Raw genomic sequence first — 23622 nt, 5'->3', positions numbered from 1 at the left:
CGTAATATCGCGAATAGGAACGGCGATGCGAATAGCTCGAGGAATTCGTTCCCGAAAGATCGCGCGCCGCTTTTGGCGGCACGCTGCATAATTCATCGAACGTTGAAAAGCACGTTTACCCGAGGCACGAGTGCATGATCAGTTTCCCGCGCGTTGTTACGTAACGATAAGTGGAAGTCGGGTGTGGGTATCCTTTCGACGGGGGGAAGGGTGCATCGAGGAGGAATCGATTGCACCTAGAGCGTCTCATAAAGACACCTCGTTGCCGACGCCGATACAATAACTGCCTTCCGGTGGAACAGAATTACGTGCAATAATCGCGCGGATGAGGCATCTCTGCCTCGAAGAATGTTAAACTGCAATTCGTATAAAGTTATACACGCACGTGTATCTCCCGTTCCAGTAATTTCTATAAGTACTCTGGATGCGGCGCAAAATGGCCGCGCTCGGGAATTGTAAAAATAAAGGTGGCAGGGTATGAAGTTGTATCTCTCTCTCTCTCTCTCTCTCTCTCCTACTCTCTCTCTTTCTCTCTCTTGAAAAAAAGACGCAATTTTTTGGTCGCATTAATTTTAGGTACGTGTCGCCTACTCGCTAACCGCCTACGCTTTGTTCGCGAAAAAAAATTATATATATATATATATATATATATATATATATATATATATATCAGTTACGTAACGCTCTAAAAGGCGCTGTCAAGCAGGGAAGGAAGGATTCGGTCTTCGTATCAAAGTATGCTCTCTCGCGTAGCGAGAGGAAAGGAAGAGAGGGAATTGTGTGCGTGTCTTCGCTCCTCTCTCTCTCTCTCTCTCTCTCTCTCTCTCTCTCTTTTTCACGAGCCGATCGTTCGCTTGGGTTCGGGTAGGCATATCGTGCCTACCGCCGTGCATATCGTGTTTCCAGCTGCACGAGTGTAACGAGGAGACGCGGTTCTCGCGCGAGCGAGAGAGAGAGAGAGAGAGAGAGGGAGGGAGGCAGCCTGCCGGAGTCGGGAGAGTCGAGCGGAGCGGAGCAGCCGAGCAGAGCTCCCGATCAGCTGGGAGCAGCGCGACGTTGCCGGCTTGCGCGCGCGTGACCCCCGGCCACCGCGGATCAATAGTCGACCGATCCGGCAACGCCGCGCGCTACCGTCGACTCTTTATTTAAACGTGCCAGTCGCTCAGCTCGGCACGGCGTGCCGCTCCGCCGACCGTTTCCCTGGGTTCCTTCTCTCCCTTCTTGCATTTTGTCGTTCTCCTCCTTCCTCTCCTCCTTCCAACCCTCTCTCTTTCTCTTTCAATGCCGTCTCCTCTTCCTTCGCTCTCGGCGCTTCGCACCGGTCGGATTGACATTTTTGAAAGATTGATTCCCGTCCGAATGCGCACGGGGTTCGAAAGCTCGCTCTAGCTATTGTACTCGCGATTATAAATACTTTGCGCGGGAGGGAAAGGGGGGGATCAGGGCCGTAGATCCCAGCCGCGGCCGTTGCACCCGGGTGTTACTTGAACGGACGTAACTGTTGCGGGTCACATAACGATGTGAAAGCTTCATTCTCGAGAAGCGAAGTCTGTTAATTGGCCTATTAATATAAATGTCGATGGAATAATCTGTTTAAAAAAAATTCGTCCAAAATCTGACATTCTTACGTTGCGTGGAAAATATTCAATTTCCAAAATTAGATTTTTATAAATTTAACAAGAAAATTATGCGATTGATTTTTGTTTAATTATATGTTTCACGTACGTTAACCACGTGTATCCCTTTTTTTTGTCGAGAAATGGCCTGAATGTGAAACCGATATTTCACGCGACCCAGTAGGCATTATATTTATATACGGCCTTATTTTGCGAACGTATGTACAACACCGTCGGCGATAGGTTTCCACGATTCGTCACTAAACCGGGAAAGTACACAAAAGCGGGTATTTCGACATCGAGTTCCACCGACGACAAAGTTTACGGGCGTTCGCGTTGCTTGCTCAAGAGTCGGCTGTTTGCTCAAGCTTCCGGCTGGCTGGTCGATGATAAGGCAATGGACGCGTGGGAAGGGTTCGCGTTCGCGCGGGAAGGTGAAAACAAGAAAGTCTTTCAGAGATCGTGCACTTTCACGCTAATCCGATCGATTGCTCTCGCTCGTGACGACCGCGACGACAAGGAGATGAACGCGCCAGATGATCGCGACCCTCGAGAAAAATCAACTTCCTCCGTCCTGCAAACATCACCCTGGCCTGTCGCCCGTTCCGTGACCCATTTCCTCCCCCGCGGGGAGGAAAAAGAAGGATACATCCCGCCGCAAATAAACCGTAATCCGCCGCGAGGTCGTTACGAGGATTCTCCAATAAAACGAATTGCGTCGGGCGGCACTCGTTTGCTATTTTTCAGGAATCAAGCCGCGCGCCGTCTCGTTCCACCTACGCACTCTCGTTGTTTGCTCCGATAACAAGTTTCTTTTATTTCCCTTTTTGTTATAAAATAATTGAATACGCGTCTAATTTCAGCAGTTTCTCCGTATACTCGGCAAAGCGAAGAGTTTTCTTTCAACAAAAACCTTCCGCATTTCCTCGAATTCTTCTCTTATCCGCGAAATTGTTTAGGCGTTCTTTATTCCCGAAAATTTCGCGGTCGTTGAGTAGTCAATGACCGAACGATTTTGTTCCATTCTTTTGTTGGCTTCGTCGGTTTTGCCGCAGCCATTTGTCGGGCTTTCGCAACGCGGCTCGCTAATTACTCCGCTGTTTAACATACACCCCGCTAACGTCCTGCCTCTGCATGCTCCCTCCCGTCCACCGTGCGCATTCCTGCCAGACCCGCTGGTATCAGCGGAGCTGGGTCAAATTTAATCGCTCGGACGTCTGCGGTGTCCGTATGGCGCCAGAAAAGATCAGAAACGTAATACTTCGCGCGACGATCGACACTTTCGAGACAATGAACGAGGAGATCTCCGATGTGGGAGAGATGTGCATCTCGACTCGCGCGACTATCGACTTTCGCATAATTATTGCGATGACGTTTAATTAAGTGCACGGCCGCACGCAATCGCCTGCGCGTTTAATTTGGTACGGTTCTCTCTAGTGCTGTCAATCGAGATAAAAGCTATTTCACATGCCGGACGAAACAATTTGATTATCGCCGGATCGATATTTATGGGCGCGGAGATATGTATCTGGCCTTTGATAGGCTTTGATGGGCTAAGCCACGCGAGACGAACACCGTAGTAGCATCGAAGATTACCCTCTTGCTGGATTTAATCTTTTAAGTGTTTGCTTTCTTTTATTTACGAAGATTTTCATCAGCGATACAGTTTCAATGATTAATATATATTCAGGGTTGCTCAATTTTAAGTCCTTCCCCGCGTCAGAAACATTTCAATCGCAATCGCCTGCATTTCAACAATTGCGCGTTCAATTTCGCAATCTTTTCAATCGCGGCTGTTCCGCTTTCGTCGTATAAACACATGTATATCCCACGGTTGGCGATAGCACGGCGAATGGTACGGCGATTGCTCCTTGACCTAAAGGAGAAAGCATTATATATTGATGAAGCAGCTCATTTGCAAATTAAAGAAATTAAATTTTCCAGTTTAATCCGTAAGCTTTTCAATCTCATCGAATCTTTTCACCAAGTACGATTAGAACGGTTTGTAATATTAGCTTGAATCGAGGGAGGCACCGAAATGTTGCAAGATAAACGACGCGATAGCAATATAATAGGAGCGTTAAAGTTTGAAACTTGGCAGATATTGCTTCTACTTGTAAAAGTTAAATGAATACGTGATCGGAGTGCTTGAAGATCCAGCGACGGTGGATCGATGAGAGACCTTTTCGTGCGTTCGAGATCCGCGACACGGATGAATAAAAGCGCCAATCTCGTTGGCAAATACTTGGCCTGATGAAGAGACGATTGCGCGCACGATCGCGCGGAGTGTTGCAAATGCACAATGGGCGCGACGCGGCAGCAATGGCAAATGGTATTGTCCACTCATCGGCCGTTAAAGCGGACGCTAAACTGTCAGTATCAATGTTAGGGCAAGTACAGCTGTCCACCCACGCGCGTTACGTAGGTCCAAACGTGCGTGGAGCGGAGCAGCGAGTATTCCACTTTTGTATAAGGTCACGCGCGTGAAGCGAACTGTATCCGGAGACGTTTGTAATCGTATCTCCTTTCTTAATGCGCGATCTACGTCTGAAAATAAATAACCCTTAACCGCGTGGATACGTACTTTTGTTGTACATTAGCGGATGCGGAGCCTTAGGGAATCCTACTTTTAGATATAAAAATACGGAAACCAAAACAATTGCTTTATATATATATTTGCTGCTGTATATTCCTGGATTCTTGTTTGCGTTAGTTTGTTTTTAGATGAAACTTGATCCTGTAGAAAATTGACGGAATTCCAGAGGTTTCACGACCACAATTAAGAGTTAAAAATGTCATACATCTAATATAAAAAAAGATATAAATCGCTTTTATATGCTGCTAATAAGATAAGAATATAATCAAATAGGTCGAGAGTGAAAGGGAAGTGTAAAAAATGCAAAACAAGAGAAAATCTTCTATGCTTAATTAGCATCATTGTTTAATTTGAGCCATAATCGCGTAGGCAGAGTGAACATTTATGGACGTAAATGCGCAAGATAATTTTCCATCGCATGAATCTCGTGGAAATTAAGTTCATAAATCAACGCCTCCTTGGCGCAAAATGTCATGTAAAGTAGTCACACGATCGCTATCCCATTTAATATCGTTTCTACTGCACACATATACACACACACATACATTTAACTTTATTGAACGCTTTATTAAATGTTTCATTTCTATAGGACGATTTATGTGAAACTACCACTTTGAATATTTCTTTTATGCTTCTCAAGATATCAGAAGAGACGATTGCGTTGTCACGCCTCTTAAAATTCGGAAGAAGCAAAGAGAGTTCGTCTTTCTTGACAGATCACATAACTGGAGCCTGAAAAATATTGACTACCACGTTCAATCATTATCCATCGCATCTGCGACGACGGTTCGAGGAGAGCGCGTTATTGCATCAACATGTGTGGTATCGGACATTGCTGACTTAATGCCGCGATACGTCAGAGCTATTGCGTTGCGATTATTGCGAGTTAAACCAGAATCGATGTCGCGAGACATGTTATTGCGACGCGAAGTGCAAACGTGCGCACGTGCGCGTCGCGTTCCTCCTGGAAACCGTTGGATTCCTTCCATCATGGAAGCCGCACGGAGCTGGCCAAGCTGGTTCAAGGCCGTCGCGTGGCACACACATACACACACACACACACACACCCGCACACACGCATCCTGCACGCAGAATTGCCGCGACTTGTCGCGACCGCCTCTCCCTTCCGTCGATCCTGTTTTACTTATTTGACGATTTGATCGCGAGATCACCTGGAGACACATATACCCGCTTTTCCTACGTTCCGCGCCGCGAGATTGGAATTTTCGCGTTAGACGGATGATCGCATGTGTGTGTTAGACGTCATAAATATTCCAACTAGTGCTTGATAACGAATTCTAAAGGCTACTATACGTCAAATTATTTAATTATGAAAACATGAGCATACCTAACCGATATCTAATTCGATATCATATTTTTAGCTGAATGTGTGATGGATATTTTATCGATCAAAGCACTTTAGATTGTATTTATGGCTTATGCAATTGCAAATCTTTACGTAGCAATCTCTATGTAGAGTACAGTAACGCAGAGGAGTACAAGCAACACCGAATTCGATGCGGAATTCGCAGATGCATCGTGAAAATTAAATGAGATTTAAAATTGAGAATAAAAATAAAAATGAAATTCAGAAACTTGACACTTTACTCTTAATTTTTTCTTTACAACTTATATATTATGTATTATTTTAATATACATATATTATCTTCTATCATTTTTATCTTGACTTATCGCACACGTCGAATTGATTAGATATCTTAATCCTTGTATTATATTTAAACACATTTAAATCACTATCAAGGAAATTCAATTTGTGCAGCTGTTGCTTGAAGAACGGTTCTATCAGATTGCCGGTTGATTTATTGACGAGGATCTATGGAATTAGCGGGAGAACGGCTCTCTCCTCTCGCTGCGGTCCTAAAATAACGAGAGTTCAACGGTAGTACATTTAAATGACGCTGTTTTCGTCGCGTCGAACGAATCTATATGCACTTCTCCCGACCGCACCGAATCCGGGAACCCCGGTCGAGGATATTTGTTCCATCGGAATGTTTTCGAGAGTCATGTGATAAGCATCTTCGGTGGCGATGTTGCCAGGCGATCGATACTTCGCCAAGAAGCTAATGATTAAATTTAATTTAGTAAGAAGCTTCTCCTCTTCGTTCCAATCGAATTTCACCGCTTACACTTAGCTGATGATATATATATATGTGCACGTGTCTTGGAACAAACGTTGCAAAATGCCGCATTCTTGAGTCACAACCCGGAATCGAGTGTCCCTCGCAAAAATGAGGCAAAAATAAGGCATCATTTACGTGTCGTAATATCGAGCAGGAAACGTCTTTTGAGGAATATGGAAATTAAATATAGACTTATTATATATTATCTAAATTTAAGGAATTTGAGAAATAACTCGTCAATCTTGCTCGGTTTGGAAAACGCGTCGGTATCTTCGTCGAGGAAGCGCCGGTTCTAAATCGTTGGAAGGATCTCCATGGAATACACCGGGTGTCTTCGTCCGGAGACACCCTGTATAAGTGTATTTAATGCGCAATTGAAGATGCACGCGTGATCGCTTTACGACGCTGCGTCGTAATACGCGTCACGCGGGAAGAAAAGAAACGAGGCGACGACGACGCACGGTTCTTTGACCATTAATCGCTTAGCACGATTCTCCTAGCTCATTCAGCGCCGCTTCCGTCTTCGGCACAATGGCGGCGAACGAAGGTCGAGCCGTGCCTCCGTATACGCGACCGTGTAATAAATTTTACAACGCAAGCGCGTCGTGTTACATCGCGCAACGAGCCCGATGAACGGGAGTAAAAATATACACGTCGAGGCGATCGGAATTAACTCAATTCCCGATTCCGCAGTCGTGGAATGCCTGCTATTGAAATAAAAATGAGACATTCGAGACTGATGAATCGCGTGAAATTACGCGTCGTCCTCGGATGCCCTCGGTTGTCCTTCTGTCGCTCTGCACGTCTATAATCTTGCGGATTATATACATATAATTTGTAATCCTTTCTTTCGTTTCACAATGGAATTCCTCGCGTCGGTGGATGCGTTGGAAATCGTTCGGAAAGCTTCCAGAGTTTTAGAAGTGCGGATTAACCCTTTGCAAGTCGAGCTGGACTCGACGTAATACTCTGCCTTTCGCATAGTTCTCTGATGATTCGAGTCCATGCATGATATAATCGTCAAACTACGTTTCTGAGATCTCTAGAAATTCTTTTAAATAATCAAAATTCTTGAATTTATATTATACTTTGATTGGATTAAAAAAAAATTAATTCTCGCTTATCTGGGAGAAATAAATTGGGGCCTGCAAAAGGATCCAGTCAGTCGATTTCGAATTATATTTCTGAGATTTCCATAAATTCTTTATAATAATTCTTCGATTCATATTATACCTGCTGATTATGTTGAAAACAAAATATTTGCGTCACGTTTATTTGCGTGAGAAATAAATTGGACTGCAAAAGGATCAAATCGATTAAACTATGTTTCTGAAATCTCCATAAATTCCTTACAATAATTCTTCGATTCATATTATACCCGCTGGTTAGATGGAAAACAAAATATTTGCGTCTCGCTCATTTGTGAGAAATAAAACTTTGATCGCGAAAGGATTGAGTCGAGCTCAAAATTCTTTCGTTATTTCTACGCGTCGGCGAGACCAACGGGAATGCCAAATGCGTACGTTGAACGTAATTCTCGAAGTAGACCGTGACGACGGGGGTGTTACCGCGCGAGAAGCTTGGCTTCCCGACGAGGAAGAGGAACTCGCCGCCACGACGAGAGCGGACGAAGCGTACGTGACTTCGAAGAGACTCGGTAGTCGGTCGTGCGTCGAATTTAATCTAATCAAACGATCGTTTACGTTTACAAGGTCGTAAGCTCGCGAATTGACACGATCCATCTTCTTTCTCGGCCACCGAGAAGCTCGACGTTCCGTCCCTCCTTCCCTCTCTCTCTTTCTCTTTTTTTTCTTTCTTTCTTTCTCAAACAATGCTTTGTGCCGGGACTGCCGGGGATGAGATAGAGTCTCGTAGATAAGACACGTTCGTGCATACATACAAGAATTGTATGTTTATCAGCGACAACAAACATATCCTGGTCTGGTTTGTCTTATACTCTCTCTCTGTTCCGATATTATATAAGTTTCATCAAATCTGAAGGAAATTGATATATTCAACATGCAATCTATGATGTTATTTAATATACGTTGAACACCGGGCCCCGTGTTTCGATACGGCACGCGATAGGATAGGACGCATATTTGATACGCGAGCTGAGTCACCGGAAAGAGGAACGCTCGAGTACCTTATGCGGCTTGGAAGGCGCAAGGGAAATGCGTGGAGCATACAATTCGGGTGGCTCAGAGAAAGCCGAACGTTAGGAATGTTATTTCTGTCTCCCGAGAGTACAGCAAGCCCGAAATGTCTGTTCAGGCTTACGGGATAATTAACGCTTCAGTGAAATGCATAAAATAATACTTTTCGTATATCGAAGGATCATATATCATTCTTGTGCTCAATCATGCACAGTCATGCACAATTGTCTCGAGGTAGCTTCGAAACGAGAAACTTTGAACTGAAGGACGGAATCTTTTTTTATGAAGTTGGGGATCGTTAGGAACGTTTCTCGGAGAAACCTTCAAATGCTCCGTCACCTTCATTCATCTAACTTCGGTTCCGGGAAAGATGCCCGAATAATCCGGAACGGAATCGTTCTGTACAACTCATATTGCGGCAACTCGACGTCGAAAGTTCATTTCTCGGCCTTTGCCGAGTCGAGTCGAGTCGAGTCGCAGCAATATGGTGTGACGAGCACGTTGCGAGAGACATGGCGTCAATCGTCGACGCCAGAAAGACCCCCGGCGAGCGATTACTTGAGTTGCGGTTGCCGGCCGGAGCTCGGCCGGCTCGGCCTGTAAATTTTGCAGATGCTAACGAGAGCTCGTCGCATCGTATCGACTTTGGGGTGGGGAAAAATGCATCGTGGCGGTAGCCACGTGACGAGATCAATTCGCGAGACACGGCTAGTCGCGTTGTTGTCGACTCGCCGACCTCGTCCCCGATGAAAATCCACCTAGGAGATCGCCTACGCAATAAACAGCCGCACCCTGAATCAGTTTATCATAGGAGGAGGCGCGCGAGAAAATTCTCGAAGACGCTCGGGCTCGCGGAGAGCTAGAACGGAGAGCCGACACGCGGCTCGTCCGCCATTTTCCGTTGCAATTCGAGATTTTATGGGACGAAGCGTCGCGAGGCGGGAATTCCCGCCGGAGATCACGCCTCGTCCGCGACTCCCCCGGGATCCTCGTCGGAATTCCGTCGAGAAATTCCGCACGGGGATCCGCGACGGGTTCTCTCCCGGGATTCTGAAAAAAAAGTCGCATCTCGGCCGCAATGGCGTCGTTTGCTGATGTGGCCGGCGTGCCCGAGAAAACGGTTGCCCGTTACGGCATGTGCGACGAACGGAACGACGCGAATGGGCGCGGTTGTATGTGGTGCCATCTGTCGGCGGCAGGTGATACTAAACATGACTGCGCCGCGTCGCGTTGGATGGCGCCATGATACTGAATTTAATTCGAAACGTCCGCATGATTGTACAAATCGATTATTTCTTTATAAATAAATAAATAAAAAATATATATATACAATTGCTAATTATTGTGTAATATAGTTAAATATTAGTTATATACAATTATATATTAAATTGCATATATTAAATATATAAAATTGCATGAATAAATTGTAATTAGATATAAAAATATTTAAAAATAATATTTTAATTCCCTGTGCCATAAATATTAGAAAAAACTTGTATAATTAATTACAGCTAATGAACATAAAGGAAACGGCGAATTTTCGAATATTTACAATAAGTTCACTAAACTTATATTTCAATTCCTCAATCTCGGTCATTGGTTTCGTATTTTAGTTTTTCAAATGGTTCTTTAAAATTTTCGCAAACTGGAGATTTTGAAAAAGCAGGATGATCGAGAGATCAATAAAGATCTAATTTGCACGTTATGTATTTTTTTTACAGTGCACGGATTTTGTGAAGGCAGGAGCGGAGCAAGGATTGACGCCATCCGATGTCGTTCTGGCCGCCGATATCACTTTCTCGTGCGTGGCTGACCCTCAAGCTGCTAAAGATGTAAGTATTCGAAAAGTTAAAATATTACTCTCTAAAGATAATCTATCTTATCCTCCAACATAGCTGTGCTAAGAACTGTCGGGAATATGTGCGGAATTTGTCACGTTAAAACTGTTTTCCAGATGGTTTTTGGTAACTGCGGTGTCTTGACGGAGATATCACCCGACAAGAGCTACGTCGAAATGACCGGTATTGACGCGGAGACGTCTCAGGACATCGCCGAGGCGATAAACGGCAAGGGTGGTCGCTATCTCGAGGCACAGGTGCAGGGGAGCAAAACGCAAGCGCAAGAAGGCACTCTGGTCATCCTTGCCGCTGGAGATCGGTCGCTCTTTGACGAATGCCAATCCTGCTTCGAGGCAATGGGCAAGAACAGCTTCTACCTCGGCGAAGTCGGCAATGCTTCCAAGATGAATCTTGTACTTCAGCTAATGGCTGGTGTCACTCTGGCAGCTCTGGCCGAGAGCATGGCACTCGCGGATCGCGCTGGACTCCAGCAAAAGGACGTTCTGGAGGTTCTGGAGTTGACATCTCTGGCGTGTCCGGCAATTCTTGAGAAGGGCAAAGGTAGACGTCGATTTTTATCGGTCAGTTGTTTCTTCCACGTCTGCGTTAATCCTCACTTGACTCGACACAACGATAATGCACTTTCTAGTAATTTTAATAATAAAGATTCTATCTCTAATAACTTTATTATTTTAATTATAACAATAATAAAATTTTAACGATGCTATATGTCCCTTCTTTACCAAACTGATTGAGGATTAAGAGGTTTACGTATCGAACTTGTAATTAACATTACTTTGATTTTGCTTCGCAGCGATTATTGAAGGCGGTTTCCCTACTCAATTACCGCTGCAACATATGCAGAAGGACCTGCGACTGTCGTTAGGCATGAGCGACCAGTTGGAGCAACCTTTGCCGCTTGCTGCCGCAGCGAATGAAGTATACAAGCACGCAAAGCGTCTTGGATATGGCGAACATGACGCCTCGGCCGTTTATATTAGGGCTAGGTTCTAACGCAGCATGCGCTTCGTGTTGTTGTCACCGAGCTTCTTCATATTTATTGCGATACCTGACGTTGTTTCCCGCCGCTAAGAAAGAGAGAGAAAAAGAGAGGGGGGGAGAGAGAGAGAGAAAGAGAGACAGATAAAGAGAAAGGAGAGTACATATTACTGTATACATAAAAAATATATTCGTATATTTTTGGTTTGATATAGGTTGACGATTTCGAAAGTTATACACGCCGTGTAAACATTTGTGAGGTTTTACGGAAGTAGAGAATTGAAGTTAAGCAACGAGGAAACAAAAACGCGGTAGCAAATCGCAGAAGAGCTTTGTCGACTCGCGTCGCGAAGAAAAATGTTACAACTATTTGGAAAAAAATTTTTTTAAATTAATTTCTCACACTATGACAATGATTTGGATTATGGCAATATTCTTTTTTTTCTGATATCAAAGCGATAGCTTCCCGTGTGCATGTCGATGAAGGAAATATTTTTCTTCGCACGCGGACGGAGGATTAGCGTCGGTTTGATTAACAGTCGAGCTCCCGAGTCGCGTTTCGGTTTCGATCGCGCGCAAGACGCCCACCTAATTCGGTTTCGAGAGATTCGGGACGTGTCGGAAGAAAAATAATGTGCCTTACGATACCGATTGAGGGAAAAGGCTTAAATAAAACGTTGCGCGAGATAGCCGCATTGAAAGCGGTTCATGATAAACGATCACACTGTATCGGCGTGAGATTATGTCAACGGCAGGGAGATTGACGAGCTCGATCACGACGGTGACGGTCACGAACGTTAATGACAGTAGCCACGGAGAAGTGTAGAGACCGCACGTTTTACGTGGTGCAATTGTAAAGTTAAAATTACGCGAATATCTTAGAAGCCTTTGCCAACCCGAAGCGATAACAGCAAGAGGTTGACGACTGATTCTTTCTTGCATACTTTCGTCTTCTTTATGATCTAAAGGATAGCTTTTAATGGACTATTTTATAGACGCACTTTTATTTTCATAGCTTTCTCGAGTTTGTATGTCACACTTTGTACAACGAACAGACGCACATATATTATCTTGCGCTGTTTATTAGTAAATTTAGCAGATCTAACTAAAGGATTAGTTATTTTTCTGGAGATTTATCGGCAAACTCACATGACAGTACCGTCATCAATTCGTCCGTGCAGAAAAAAAATTCTTATGAAATCGTGAAGTTCGACGTTTGAATTGGAAAAAAGGAAAGATATTAACGCTCGCATTAACTTGGTTCACTTTTACCGACGCTGCTGTTAATCGACAAGCTGACGTGCAGCGCATTATAAATTAATGAAGATACAGAGGGACTGAGGAGAATGTTATTTAGAATAGATATATGTGTATATTATATGTTGCGTTTTCTTATCTCCTTAACAACGTTAACGATATCAGCTTTCCTCGAAGGCCTGGCCTTGAAAGCAGTAGTAGAAATTGAAACTGTACGTCCGCAGATATTTTGTACTTTTAGTCATTCCACAGTTTTGAAAAGGAAAGTTTCAAACCCAAAGTCACAAGCCGAGCATGATAAAATCTGAATAAAAAAGTACACACTGATGAATGATTTTTGCGGGTCACTTTTCCAAAACTTTCCCTGACGTAATTCGTTTAGTAGACCGAAATTTGTCTACAAAAGCGAGTCGCGTGTTCGACGGACGTCGAATTCTCGGAACGGTTCGCGATAACGTACTTTACTACCGCGTACGAGTCACATGATCGCATGATCTCCGCGAGAAGAGAATCCTGAGGGGAGAGATGAATGAGCGAAGGAAGCGTTTTCGTTTTCCCAGGAATATGATCTCGTGGGCGACGCGCGTCGAAATCGAGAGTGACTGCAGGATCGCGAATTGGCCTGCGTGGGAGACTTGGTCGAGGAACCGAAAGAAGAAAAAGATGCATGAATTTCCCCCCGATGTGCAAGAAAATATTGTCGGCGTTTAAAGATGCATGAAAATCCGCAGAGAGAATTTCTTCACGTCGAAATAAATTTGCGCCATTTCTATAGAATTTTTTATCTTTTTCCTGCCAAATTATTGCAGACTTTTTGTGAGAGTTCTTGAACATTGATTTTACAGAGCTCAGGCGATGTCCGATAGAAATGCGTGAAGTATTTTCTAAACTGTTGTCTCTGATATATTTTTTTTATATTCTTAGATTAAAAACTGCAAATTTTTATGTTGTGTTTAACTATGATTTTTGTCGAAAAAAATATTTAGAGAAATGGTTTAAAAAAAAAAACATGAAGAAATTTTCTTTTGGCGGAGAACCCAAGCGAGATTATTTCCGCGTCGAAGAGTCAACTTTTTTTTTTATGTAGTTTCCATTTCTCTTCAGGCGGCAATCCTTTCACACCACCTGCACTCTTATCTATAGATATTCCTCGAAATCGAATGGATAATCGCGTCATTCACGCGGCACAGATCTCGAATTTATGTAAGCGCGTGCGGGAAATTGCGTAGCGTATAGCTGAAATAACAGTGGCTCGGCGCCATATCACGTGCGACAATGTAATTAGACACATACACAGTTGACAGTTAAATAATAACATCACAATGACACATTTTGTATGTGTATGAACCTGCAACCTGTGGGGCGGAGATAGAATGAGGAAATATTATATTCTACTGCATTAAACAAAAAGCATAAAGAAGGATATATTATTAGTAAATATTAAGTTTACTAAAGAAAAAAAAACAAGCAGAAATCGAAGGAGAAGGAGGAGAGTAATGTGGGAGTAATTAGTGTGAGTGCGAGCGAATGAATGAGGGTATACGTTATGCGCGTTACGTCGGCAACAGACGTTATATGTTTTGTCACGGATACACAATGGTTTTTAAATAAATATCTATTTGACCTATGAATTTTATCTGTCCTGCCCCTGAAATTGTGTCATACTTTTCTTTAAGTGGCGACTCCGTCGTTTGCTTCGTTTACTTGAATAATTTGATTTATATCAGGCGTTGTCCTTCGGATTTTTGTTCTTCAATTAATTCAGCAAATATGTATCGATTTTAGATGAAACGTTCAGTCTAATACACTTTTATTTTGGATTCTCTAGATATGTCTTATATAAACTTTTTCGACTGCCGTACGTTTTTAATTTTCATATTCTCGGGATAAATTGTATTTTGTATTTCTATCTTCTAATAGTAGCAATAAGAAAAGGCGGACATTCGGTAAAACAACCGCTTGAGGCTTAAGACTTGTTGTATCTTTACCTTCTACCTTGTTTATTGTGAAAACGCTTAAGCTAGACATCTAGGTAAGTGAATAAAGCGCCTTAGCTTGCTGAAGTTCAGAAGTACTTCTCGAGCGAATTTAGACTTGTTTTAGTTAATGTACGCCATTTTAACGGTTGACCTACATTTATTTTAATTAAAATTTGTAAAGGAAACGGATATACAAGCATTTATGTTATAATACATATCGCAGAGTGGTTCTAAAAATACAAATTAAAAAATAATAGTGGAGTGTTAATGACCACACATTTTTTGTCGTAGGCAAGTTCGAAAAATAACTGTCTCAAAATTATTCTTCTGTGAGAATCTACTGAAAATGCGCTGCAAATAGCCAAGTTATGCTTAGCGTTTGGAATTTTGCAACGGCAGAACACCGAATTCCCTGCTTGAACCTGCAATTATTCGGATCTTTTGATGTTATAGATTGGGTATACATATATATAATTTCGTTTGATTCGATTGATGGATCTGAATGAAATATGGATTCTAATGAAATATAAAAAAAAGCTAGGAAGGAAACAAAAGCTTGTTATTTTTGTTTGCGGTTTCGATATATTACTTTCACTCCCTTGAGTGACAGTTCCTTGTTCGAACTGTCCGAAGAATCAACCACCATCGATTGTGTTGATTATTCATTCCGTTCGAAAAACAAAAACTGCTCAAATTTAAAGCTCGAATGTGTTCTCACATACGCTAAATACGCTTCGAATTGTTTCGAACAATATGAAATATTTTAATAGTATATATTCTGGAAATTAAAATAACAATTCTGAAGAATAAATAGGACAGGGAGAAATTAAATGGATTTAATTAGAACTTTTGATTGCGATAAATTTTATAGTATTGATGCTATTAAAATATTGTGATTGCAAAGCGGTCTATCTAGTTTTAGAAAGACATGGATTAGAGAATGTAGAAGTGACAAGTCTCTAAATAAAGCAATAAATATTAAGTAACGCAATTGATTATTTCGTTATTCGAAGACTATCTGAAGTCTGAGAATACTCTTAATTTTCCACCGTAAAGTAATCGGATCTAATATCTCTGAACGCTGAGATTATTTTATTAGACATTGTGCGAAAATTAAAAAAAATCTACATATTTCAATGTGTTCGTCGATGGTAATAATTTTCGTTTCAAAAGATATACATATATGGCAATTTTCGCAATAATTTTTTGATTTAGGGGCTACACGTACAAGTTGCCACATCTAAATATATATTGCTTTCTTTAATCAATTTATAACGCAAAAGTTCCGTTATTGTTTCCCTCAACTTCTCTATTCCGAAGAAAAAAAATATAAAGTACAGCTGGCCGACAGGGTTGGGCATTTATGCATAAAATATAATAATTTGCATGTATACAATGTGAACTATGTAACGTCAGGTAAACAATGAGTCCACGGAGCATTCATATTTCACCAGAAATATTGGAAATTTGTTTTGTTTTTGCAATTTTAATTTTAGTTACTATTACTTTATAGTTTGAGCACAATTTTTAACGTGCCACGAAAAATTAACAGAGCAGATCAGCGTAAATAATATTTCTATATTAGCATCATGTATTTTTATATCACTCTACTCTACAGTTAATTAATAAATAAATTATAACTGAAATGAATCTAATTTAATCCAGTCTAAAATTATTTTTATTTTTTAGGAGTTTGTAGAAATACAATTAAAAAAATCAATTAATCAGTTAATTTATAATAATTTACATTAATTAACGAGTAATGTACGTGATAATAGGCCAACTAAATAAAAAGATATTCTAACCAGAAAAGAAATTTAATTATGTATACGTTTTACATCGCTTATATTAATTGTCTACATGAAAGAGATTTGAGTAAACCTAACGCAAACAATATGTAAACAATCCATGTAGATGCAATTTTGAAATTTGCAGCACAACCCTGGTTGCAAGTAGATAATCCTCGGCTCAATTTACACGCACGCGCGTACATGTGTCAACGTTAAGAGAAGCGACAGAACCGCCTCCGTCAATACACACTTACGCGCGGCGAGGGAGGGGAGGGACGAGGCAAATAGTGGGGACACAGAGCAGTGCCGGCGGAGAGGAAGGGGGGGGGAGAGACGGGCAGGCAGTGACGTACAAGCGGACGAGAGGGAAGGGACGCTCACTGCCGTCAGATGACACCTGTGGCTCGACCCCCACGATCAGTACAGCCGCGACTCTGCACGCGTTGCTCCGCCGTGTTGTTTTTACGTGCTCTCGCTTCCGCGCTCGCGCGCGCGTGCGCGCACACGCTCACTCACCGCTCACTCGTGTTGTCGCGCACACCTGGTCTCACACACACACATACGTAACATACACGCGCGCGTAGTACGCCCGATAAGCGAGAGAGCGTCGCGCGCGTACGTACGCACGCACACGCGCTCATCGATCGCGTGAGTACACGCGCGGTAGTAAACTACCTAGCGACACACGAAACGCGGAGTGCACGTGTTGCGTCGTGCATTTGTTCGCCCCACGTGCACGATTGTCACCGAGCCGCGGTCATGTAGCCGCCGCGCTCGAGGAGAGAGTTCAGGACGGAGCGGAGAGGAAAAGAAAAAGAAAAAAACGGTATTTGTCTCTCAAAATGTTACACACGTATACTGCTGCGCAGCGCCGCACCGCTCGCGCGAGGGACCCGGCCGCGGCGGCGGCGGCGCGGCGGCGCTCCCGATTTCCCCGAGTTCGGAATTTTTCGGTGCCACGCGAAGACGGCCCCTGCATATTCGTTCGTCGCGCGCGCGGTATACGCGAGCAAAGAATCCTTCCCTCGTCCGTCCTGTGCCCCCTGGCACGGACAAACACACGTGTGCCAGTACTGCCAGTGCGTGGCCGGAGCGATTCCGGATTGAGAGCGATCGATGACGTCATAGGTTCGCCTCGGTTCACGCGGGTCCACGTTCGAGTCCGAAGTTTGGAGAATTCGGTTTCGATATCTTCCTCAGGAACGCAATCTGAATTTCACCTCGATCGAAATTAGCTAACAGCGTCGCGAATAATGAAACGAATCCATCGTTCGTTCCCATCGGGGCCCGTTCCCACCGTCGCGTCGTCGCGAATAAAAGGGGGTCACTTATTTTTCGTTATGCGTGGCATCGAAACGTCGCTTTCGAGATCCCGCGCGAAGGATCTACGCTGTTTACAGCATGCAAATTTAACCGTCGGGATTCGGGCTGCGGCACGTAGAAAAACTTAACCGGTAAGCAAAATGACCAATAAGTAAGTAGCTATTTTAAGTGTTCGAGAATGCTCGACTGTGATCGGTTGATTTGCTTAACTGCTTCAGTTTTTCTACACGTGTCAGGGCCCTTACTTTCGTCCGCGAGGGATTTCGAGCTCTTCGAGCTCTCGCCCCTGTGCCCGCGCCGAGGAGAAACGCCCCGCCGCGCCGCGCCGGCCCGGCCGCTCCGTCGTCGACGACCGACGCGCGACGTCCGTCACGACCGTCGTCACGTTATCTCGCGGGGGCCCGAAAGCGGGCGATCGGTCGCGGATACGCCGCGCCGGGCCGGGCCGAGGCCGAGATCGACGCGGTGGCGGCATGTAGATCCTAGGAACAAGGTCGTCGATGTGGAGCGTTACTTTCTAGACGGCGCGGCGTTTCCGACGCAACCGAGAATTATCGAGAATACACACCGCCGCCGCCGCCGCCGCGCGCCGTTTCCACCCAGAATCCGCGGGTGGGATATTAATAATAGAGAACTTATCCGTTGAATATACAATATAGTTTTCCGGCTCCTCGAATTGGCTACCTGGAGCAGCCTGAGAAATTAATATAGGGATTCTGATGTAATATTGATTTAATCTGTGTCAGCATCAGCGAAGATCCTTAGGTCGAGTTTAGTTTATGTATTCGTTATTTTTTAGAGCAAAGATTTTTTATTCGACTAACTAGCTCTATCTTTATTAATTATAATCGTTACGACCATGGGTTTCGGTCCTTCTCAATCGATAAAATCATCGTAAAGAATTTATAGCGAAAAATGTAAATAATAAAGCGCTTTTTATTCAAGATTTTTCGGAAATTGCTCATCAAGTAAATGCCAGGCCTTCGGACGGCGTTGACGTATAGGATGTTCAGCGAAATGCCGACAAAGATCTTCATACATAGAATTATCTTTCTCGAAAGCCGTTTAATCAAATAAGAGATGTATATATTTATCTTGGATCTTTTATCGGTTCTTTTGCGATATCGGGCGTACGATCAGCGATAATCGAGACGTTTCTCGCGGGTAAAAGAACCGGGTGAAATTCCATCCAAACGAGCGAGTTCCAGGCACGCCTGTCGATTTACGAGGCCGTCATCTTTCTGCCGATTAAATACGGAAATAAATCGGGGCAATCGTATCGGGGCAATTTGCGTTGCGGAGTCGCGCGCCGCTGGCTGCCTCGTTGATAATTCCAGCTTCGCCGCGTCCGCGATTAAAGGGTCAAGGCATCTCCTCCCCGTCGCCTCTCTCGCGCGCGCACAGTGGCGCGCACACCTTTATCTCACCCATATCTCGCGCGATAGGCGTGTCGTTTTCGTAATACGCGCATCCTCGCCTTTTATTCTCGCGGTCTCGCTCGCGGCGAGAAAACGGAGCGCGGCCCGCATGCCCGCCAATGCGAGACGGAGGCACGTTTCGCCGGCGAAGAGAGACACGCGAAAGAGACTTCGGAAATCCCGTTCTCGGCGACGCGGCGGCTCTCATCTGCATGGCGTCTCGAAACGGCCCCGGCGTCGATTACCGATCGATATACCACCTCGTCCCGGCGGAATCGTACGGGGCCGAATCGTGAGACGAGAGGAAAAAAAAAGAGCGGAGCGGAGCGGATTCCGCGCGCGCGACTTCTCCTCGACTTCCATCTCGAGAATCGTTAAAACTCCGGCGCCATGCAAAACCGTAACGTTTCTAATTCTCGAATTCCTGGGCTGTCCTGGGCAAACGTTTCACTCATTCTGATCCTTCGGCCAGTTCGGATACTCGATTTTCATCCTCGAAAGTGATCGTTGCGCGGATCTGTGATTTTTGATGACGTTAAATATTCGGATGTAATATTCGGAAATCAGAAATTACTCAAAGTTTACTTAATTGAAATCAAACAAGGACCAAGACTGACATCTAATCTCACTGTCTATATGCTTTCGAAGCTTAGCCTTCGAAAAGTTTTTCATTGCTTGCTAAAAACTGCCGGCTTTCCTACATTTTTCTTAAGGAAAGATTGACCATTCTTTCTGCAATACAAATTTGACATTTAACGAAGACTTCTCTTGGTAATGATCAAAATCTTTAAATAATATTAAATAGGTACATAATCTTGAGATGTCGTTGAGATTGATTAATCATATGTTTTGAAACTTTTTGAACGCGAAACGTTTTGTCTTATAAACGCTAAATTTTGAGAAATTTTAGATTTTTTCGTGCAATGTGCTGTTGTTTTCGAATTCTTTTCATGAATTTTTTAAATTCGTGCGGATTTTTAAAAGACTGACTGGAGTATACTACTTGGAACAGAAATCTTTTCAGAGCGTATATTCAGCATAAAAAATTTTCCATAATATTTAAGAAGAGTCTTCGTTTACGTATGATTATTTACGGAAATAATCCAACACTTTGAAGACTATACAACATTTTTTGACAATAAGGGGAGCAGTTAAATGCGTTTAAAAAATTTGTGTGTGACTGTAACGTTCATTTTTACCAATGCAGATTAACTTTAATCTCAGTTTAACTTACTTTTCATCTTTTTCCAGTTCTAAGAATTAGAACAAGATAAAAAGTAAGTTAAATCGAGATTAAAGTTAATCTGCATTGGTAGCAAATGGACATTAGCAGAATCCATGAGCTTTTAAACGAATTATTACTTTTATTATTACTCTTATATTCATTATTATTTTATATTACGCTTTCTCTAAAATAAATAGAATAGGCGCAAAGTGAATTCTCTCGATGCGAAAAAAATGTGATTTTTTTCTGTCAAAAAGATTTTATTTTTCCAAAAGCCTGTTCGAACGCTCGCGTCTCCCAATCAGTTTGGATAATGGAGATTCTACTGTAATTTCATTGAATTCAACGGGAGTATCCTATTGACCGTGCGATGACAAAGCTTTTATTGAAACAACAAAATGTTCGCGTCGTGTTGACGATACTTTATGGACGTGGTCACGTTCGTGAGTGTAACGCGCGTGTTTGTGTGTGAGGTATCGGTCGATGAGGCGATCTCGGGGAAGAGGGAGACAGAAAGAAGAGAGAAAGATGCGAAGCCCTCTGTGGGGGAAACAGCGTGGACAAGATTACGATGGCGACGTCGTGCCGACGTCGAGTCCAGTCGAGTCGAGTCTCTCTCTCTCTCTCTCTCTCTTTCCGTAACCCGAAGCAGAAAATTCACCTCGGCTCGAGTATCCCCTGGAGATTAACCCTTTCCGGCCGAGAGATTTCAATCGTGCGTTCACGACGCATTGTGTCTTACTTTAAGCATATTTGAACGCGATCTTGGGAAAGCTGCGTCATTTTCTTTGAGTTCTTTTTTTGTACGACAAAAAGATTCGAGAGAGGAGGACCCAAAATACGATAAAAATGTTTTAATTAGTTTTACCTGCGCGACGGTAGATAGCGATTGCTTTGAATAATATACGCGACAGTCATTAAATTATGAAATTGACGTGTGCTATGATAAAGCGGTGTAAATGCGAATATTAGCAGGGCTCGTTTTCTTTTTGAGTTAATATTGCTGAACGCACCAGTTTATTAAATTCGATAAAACGAGCTTTGCCGAACCTGGACACTCTTGCAACACTTTGACACGTTTCAATTATTGAATTACTGATAATACAGAGACCATTATTAAACCGAAGAATATTTGATTGACTAATTATAATTATTAAATTACGAGTTATACGCAGGTATTATTGTATCAAAGAATATTTAATTGTTAATTACAGTTATTAAATTACTAATAACAGACGTTATTAACGCAGACGTTATTAAATGAGTCTAGCGAATCGTTCAGGGAAATTCGACGTGGCTGTGGGGAAATCGGTTAGGTGGACAGGTTGCGTTTGTGCTAACAAGTCGAGTCTCGTCGCCGTGCATTCCAAGGCGTGGATTCCGGAGCGGTTTTCTTTTAGTAGAGAGGGAACGAGAGAAAAAGAGAGAAAGAGAGAAGTGGAGCGCTTACGGTACTGATTTTCCAGCGTACATTTAATGTCGCTTGACTCTCTTTTCTTTTTATCCTCTGCCAGTTTTCGTTTGCGCAACAAGTGAAGGTCTGACATACGGGGCGGAATATGCAAAGCGCGTAAACCGAAAATCGTCGGTAACGCTACAGAATTTAATTTCACCTGGCCGCGATACTAATCGACCGCGATGTTTTCATGCATACATAAATATGTATTCTAATATATATTCTAATTGGATCTTTTTCAGGAAGGACAGCGAGGTTAAAAAATCCAACGAAAGGGGAGTCATATATTCGCATGTAAATCTAATCGACAATTGCAATTATAGAGGTAGAGAAAAAAAAGAAAGATGAAAGAAAGAAAGATGAGGAATAATAGTACTTTTTTTTTAAATAAAATCACGATATTCTTTTATTATTCTTTCCGTCTTTGAGTTTGGAGCTCGACAACTTGACATACAAAATCTCCTCTCTCGTTTAACTCGCAGTTTGTCAGATTTGCACGTAAAAAAAAATAGATGAATGTACTTACGAGAAATACGGTTTATGTATTATGTCCGGGAAGATCACGACCGAAAACGAGATCTCGTCGCATACAGGGTACGGGGATTGCTTCTGTCACGACGACGTATTACGTAAAAAGCGCAAAGCGCCCATTTAACGGCCGGTGAAAATAACAGCCATGGTGCCGCGCCGTGGAAAATAGGGTAAGGCATCCGATCGGCGGCGGCGGCGGCCCGCTCAAGTCGCATCACGATAAATTTGCATCGCATTGTGAATCGCGCATTTCAATTCGAGCGAAGACCGGAGGAGCGCCGCGCGCCGCCGGCCGATTCGCCGTTTAACAAATCGCGACTCGCGAAAATGTCAGCGACTCGAGACTCGAGTAGGTCGTTTGCCCTTGTAACACGCCGGATACTTTCGACTTTGGTGAGAACGCTGTGTATCAACCGGTTCGTGTAAAAGGATCTCGCTCGCGCTCTCCGCGTTCGGTCCGCGCGTATGTTTCCCTGGATTATTACGGCGTTATAACTTTCAGAACGCAGCCGCGCGCTCGTCTCTCGGAATATTTCTTTCTTTCGTGCCCCCGATTTTTGGGGGAATCTTTTCTTTCTTTTCCCCGAGCCGCTAATCGCGCGTACCGCCCCTGGGGACCGTCCGGTCCGTGCAATTTACGCATTTCCGAATCGTTTCCTTTAAGGTGTGTACTTATCGGTTCGAAAGTTATCGGCTATTAAGATTTACGAGCCTCGAATTGGGACCACTTTTGCTGTTAAGTCGTTTCGCCGTTTCCAATCGACGGTATATTCGCCCTATCTTTAAAGCAAATTATTGATGCCCCCCTTGGAGTAACTTGAAATTATCGAGTATTCACTTTGGATTCGATTCTAACCGCGCGGATGGGGATATGAAAGATTTAACACGTAGAGATTGCCTTGGGATTTTCGACAAGTTTCTTGTTAGACCTTTCGACATATTACGGCTTCTTCAAAAAATTTTTTGCGAGCTCGCTAATAAAGGTTCGAATGTTTCCCAGGTTCTTCTGTGGCAGTATTTTTTTTTCTCAGGTTGCGGCCGTGCTTTAAAAAATAATAAGTCTGAAAAGAATCACGAAAATCTTTTAAGCTCGTAGATTTAACACGCCTCGCGCGTCGGCGAATCTCCGTCAAGATGATCGAAAAACTGTAAAGTCGATCGGGGTACTCTCAATATCGCGAGAACGGTAACTCGAGCACGCGAGCGTGGATTCTCCGGGAGCGGAGCGGAGCGGAGAGAAAGAAGACGCGCGCACGCGGTGAAAGTGCATAGAGACGAGGAGGCGGCAGAAGCTGTG

General features: G+C 43.4%; 2 protein-coding genes across 3 annotated transcripts in view; both read left to right on the top strand.

Annotated features, from left to right (window-relative positions):
- The window catches only part of Ndf (Nucleosome-destabilizing factor), a 36554-nt gene extending 22320 nt beyond the window's left edge, over positions 1-14234 (top strand). For both annotated transcript variants that reach the window (XM_071786517.1, XM_071786518.1), the window contains 3 exons: positions 10231-10341; positions 10464-10908; positions 11162-14234. In XM_071786517.1, the coding sequence (XP_071642618.1) occupies positions 10231-10341; positions 10464-10908; positions 11162-11361 (756 nt within the window). In that variant the 3' untranslated portion in view covers positions 11362-14234. The remainder of the gene's footprint in view (positions 1-10230; positions 10342-10463; positions 10909-11161) is intronic.
- A 2600-nt stretch (positions 14235-16834) lies between these two features.
- The window catches only part of Lilli (AF4/FMR2 family member lilliputian), a 196790-nt gene continuing 190002 nt past the window's right edge, over positions 16835-23622 (top strand). The window contains exon 1 of the mRNA XM_071784937.1: positions 16835-17198. The gene's annotated coding sequence lies outside the window, so the exon portion shown is untranslated. The remainder of the gene's footprint in view (positions 17199-23622) is intronic.

Source organism: Temnothorax longispinosus, chromosome 8, assembly GCF_030848805.1.
Source record: "Temnothorax longispinosus isolate EJ_2023e chromosome 8, Tlon_JGU_v1, whole genome shotgun sequence".
Classification (NCBI taxonomy): Eukaryota; Metazoa; Arthropoda; class Insecta; order Hymenoptera; family Formicidae; genus Temnothorax; species Temnothorax longispinosus.
This window is presented reverse-complemented; position numbering and strand designations above follow the sequence as displayed.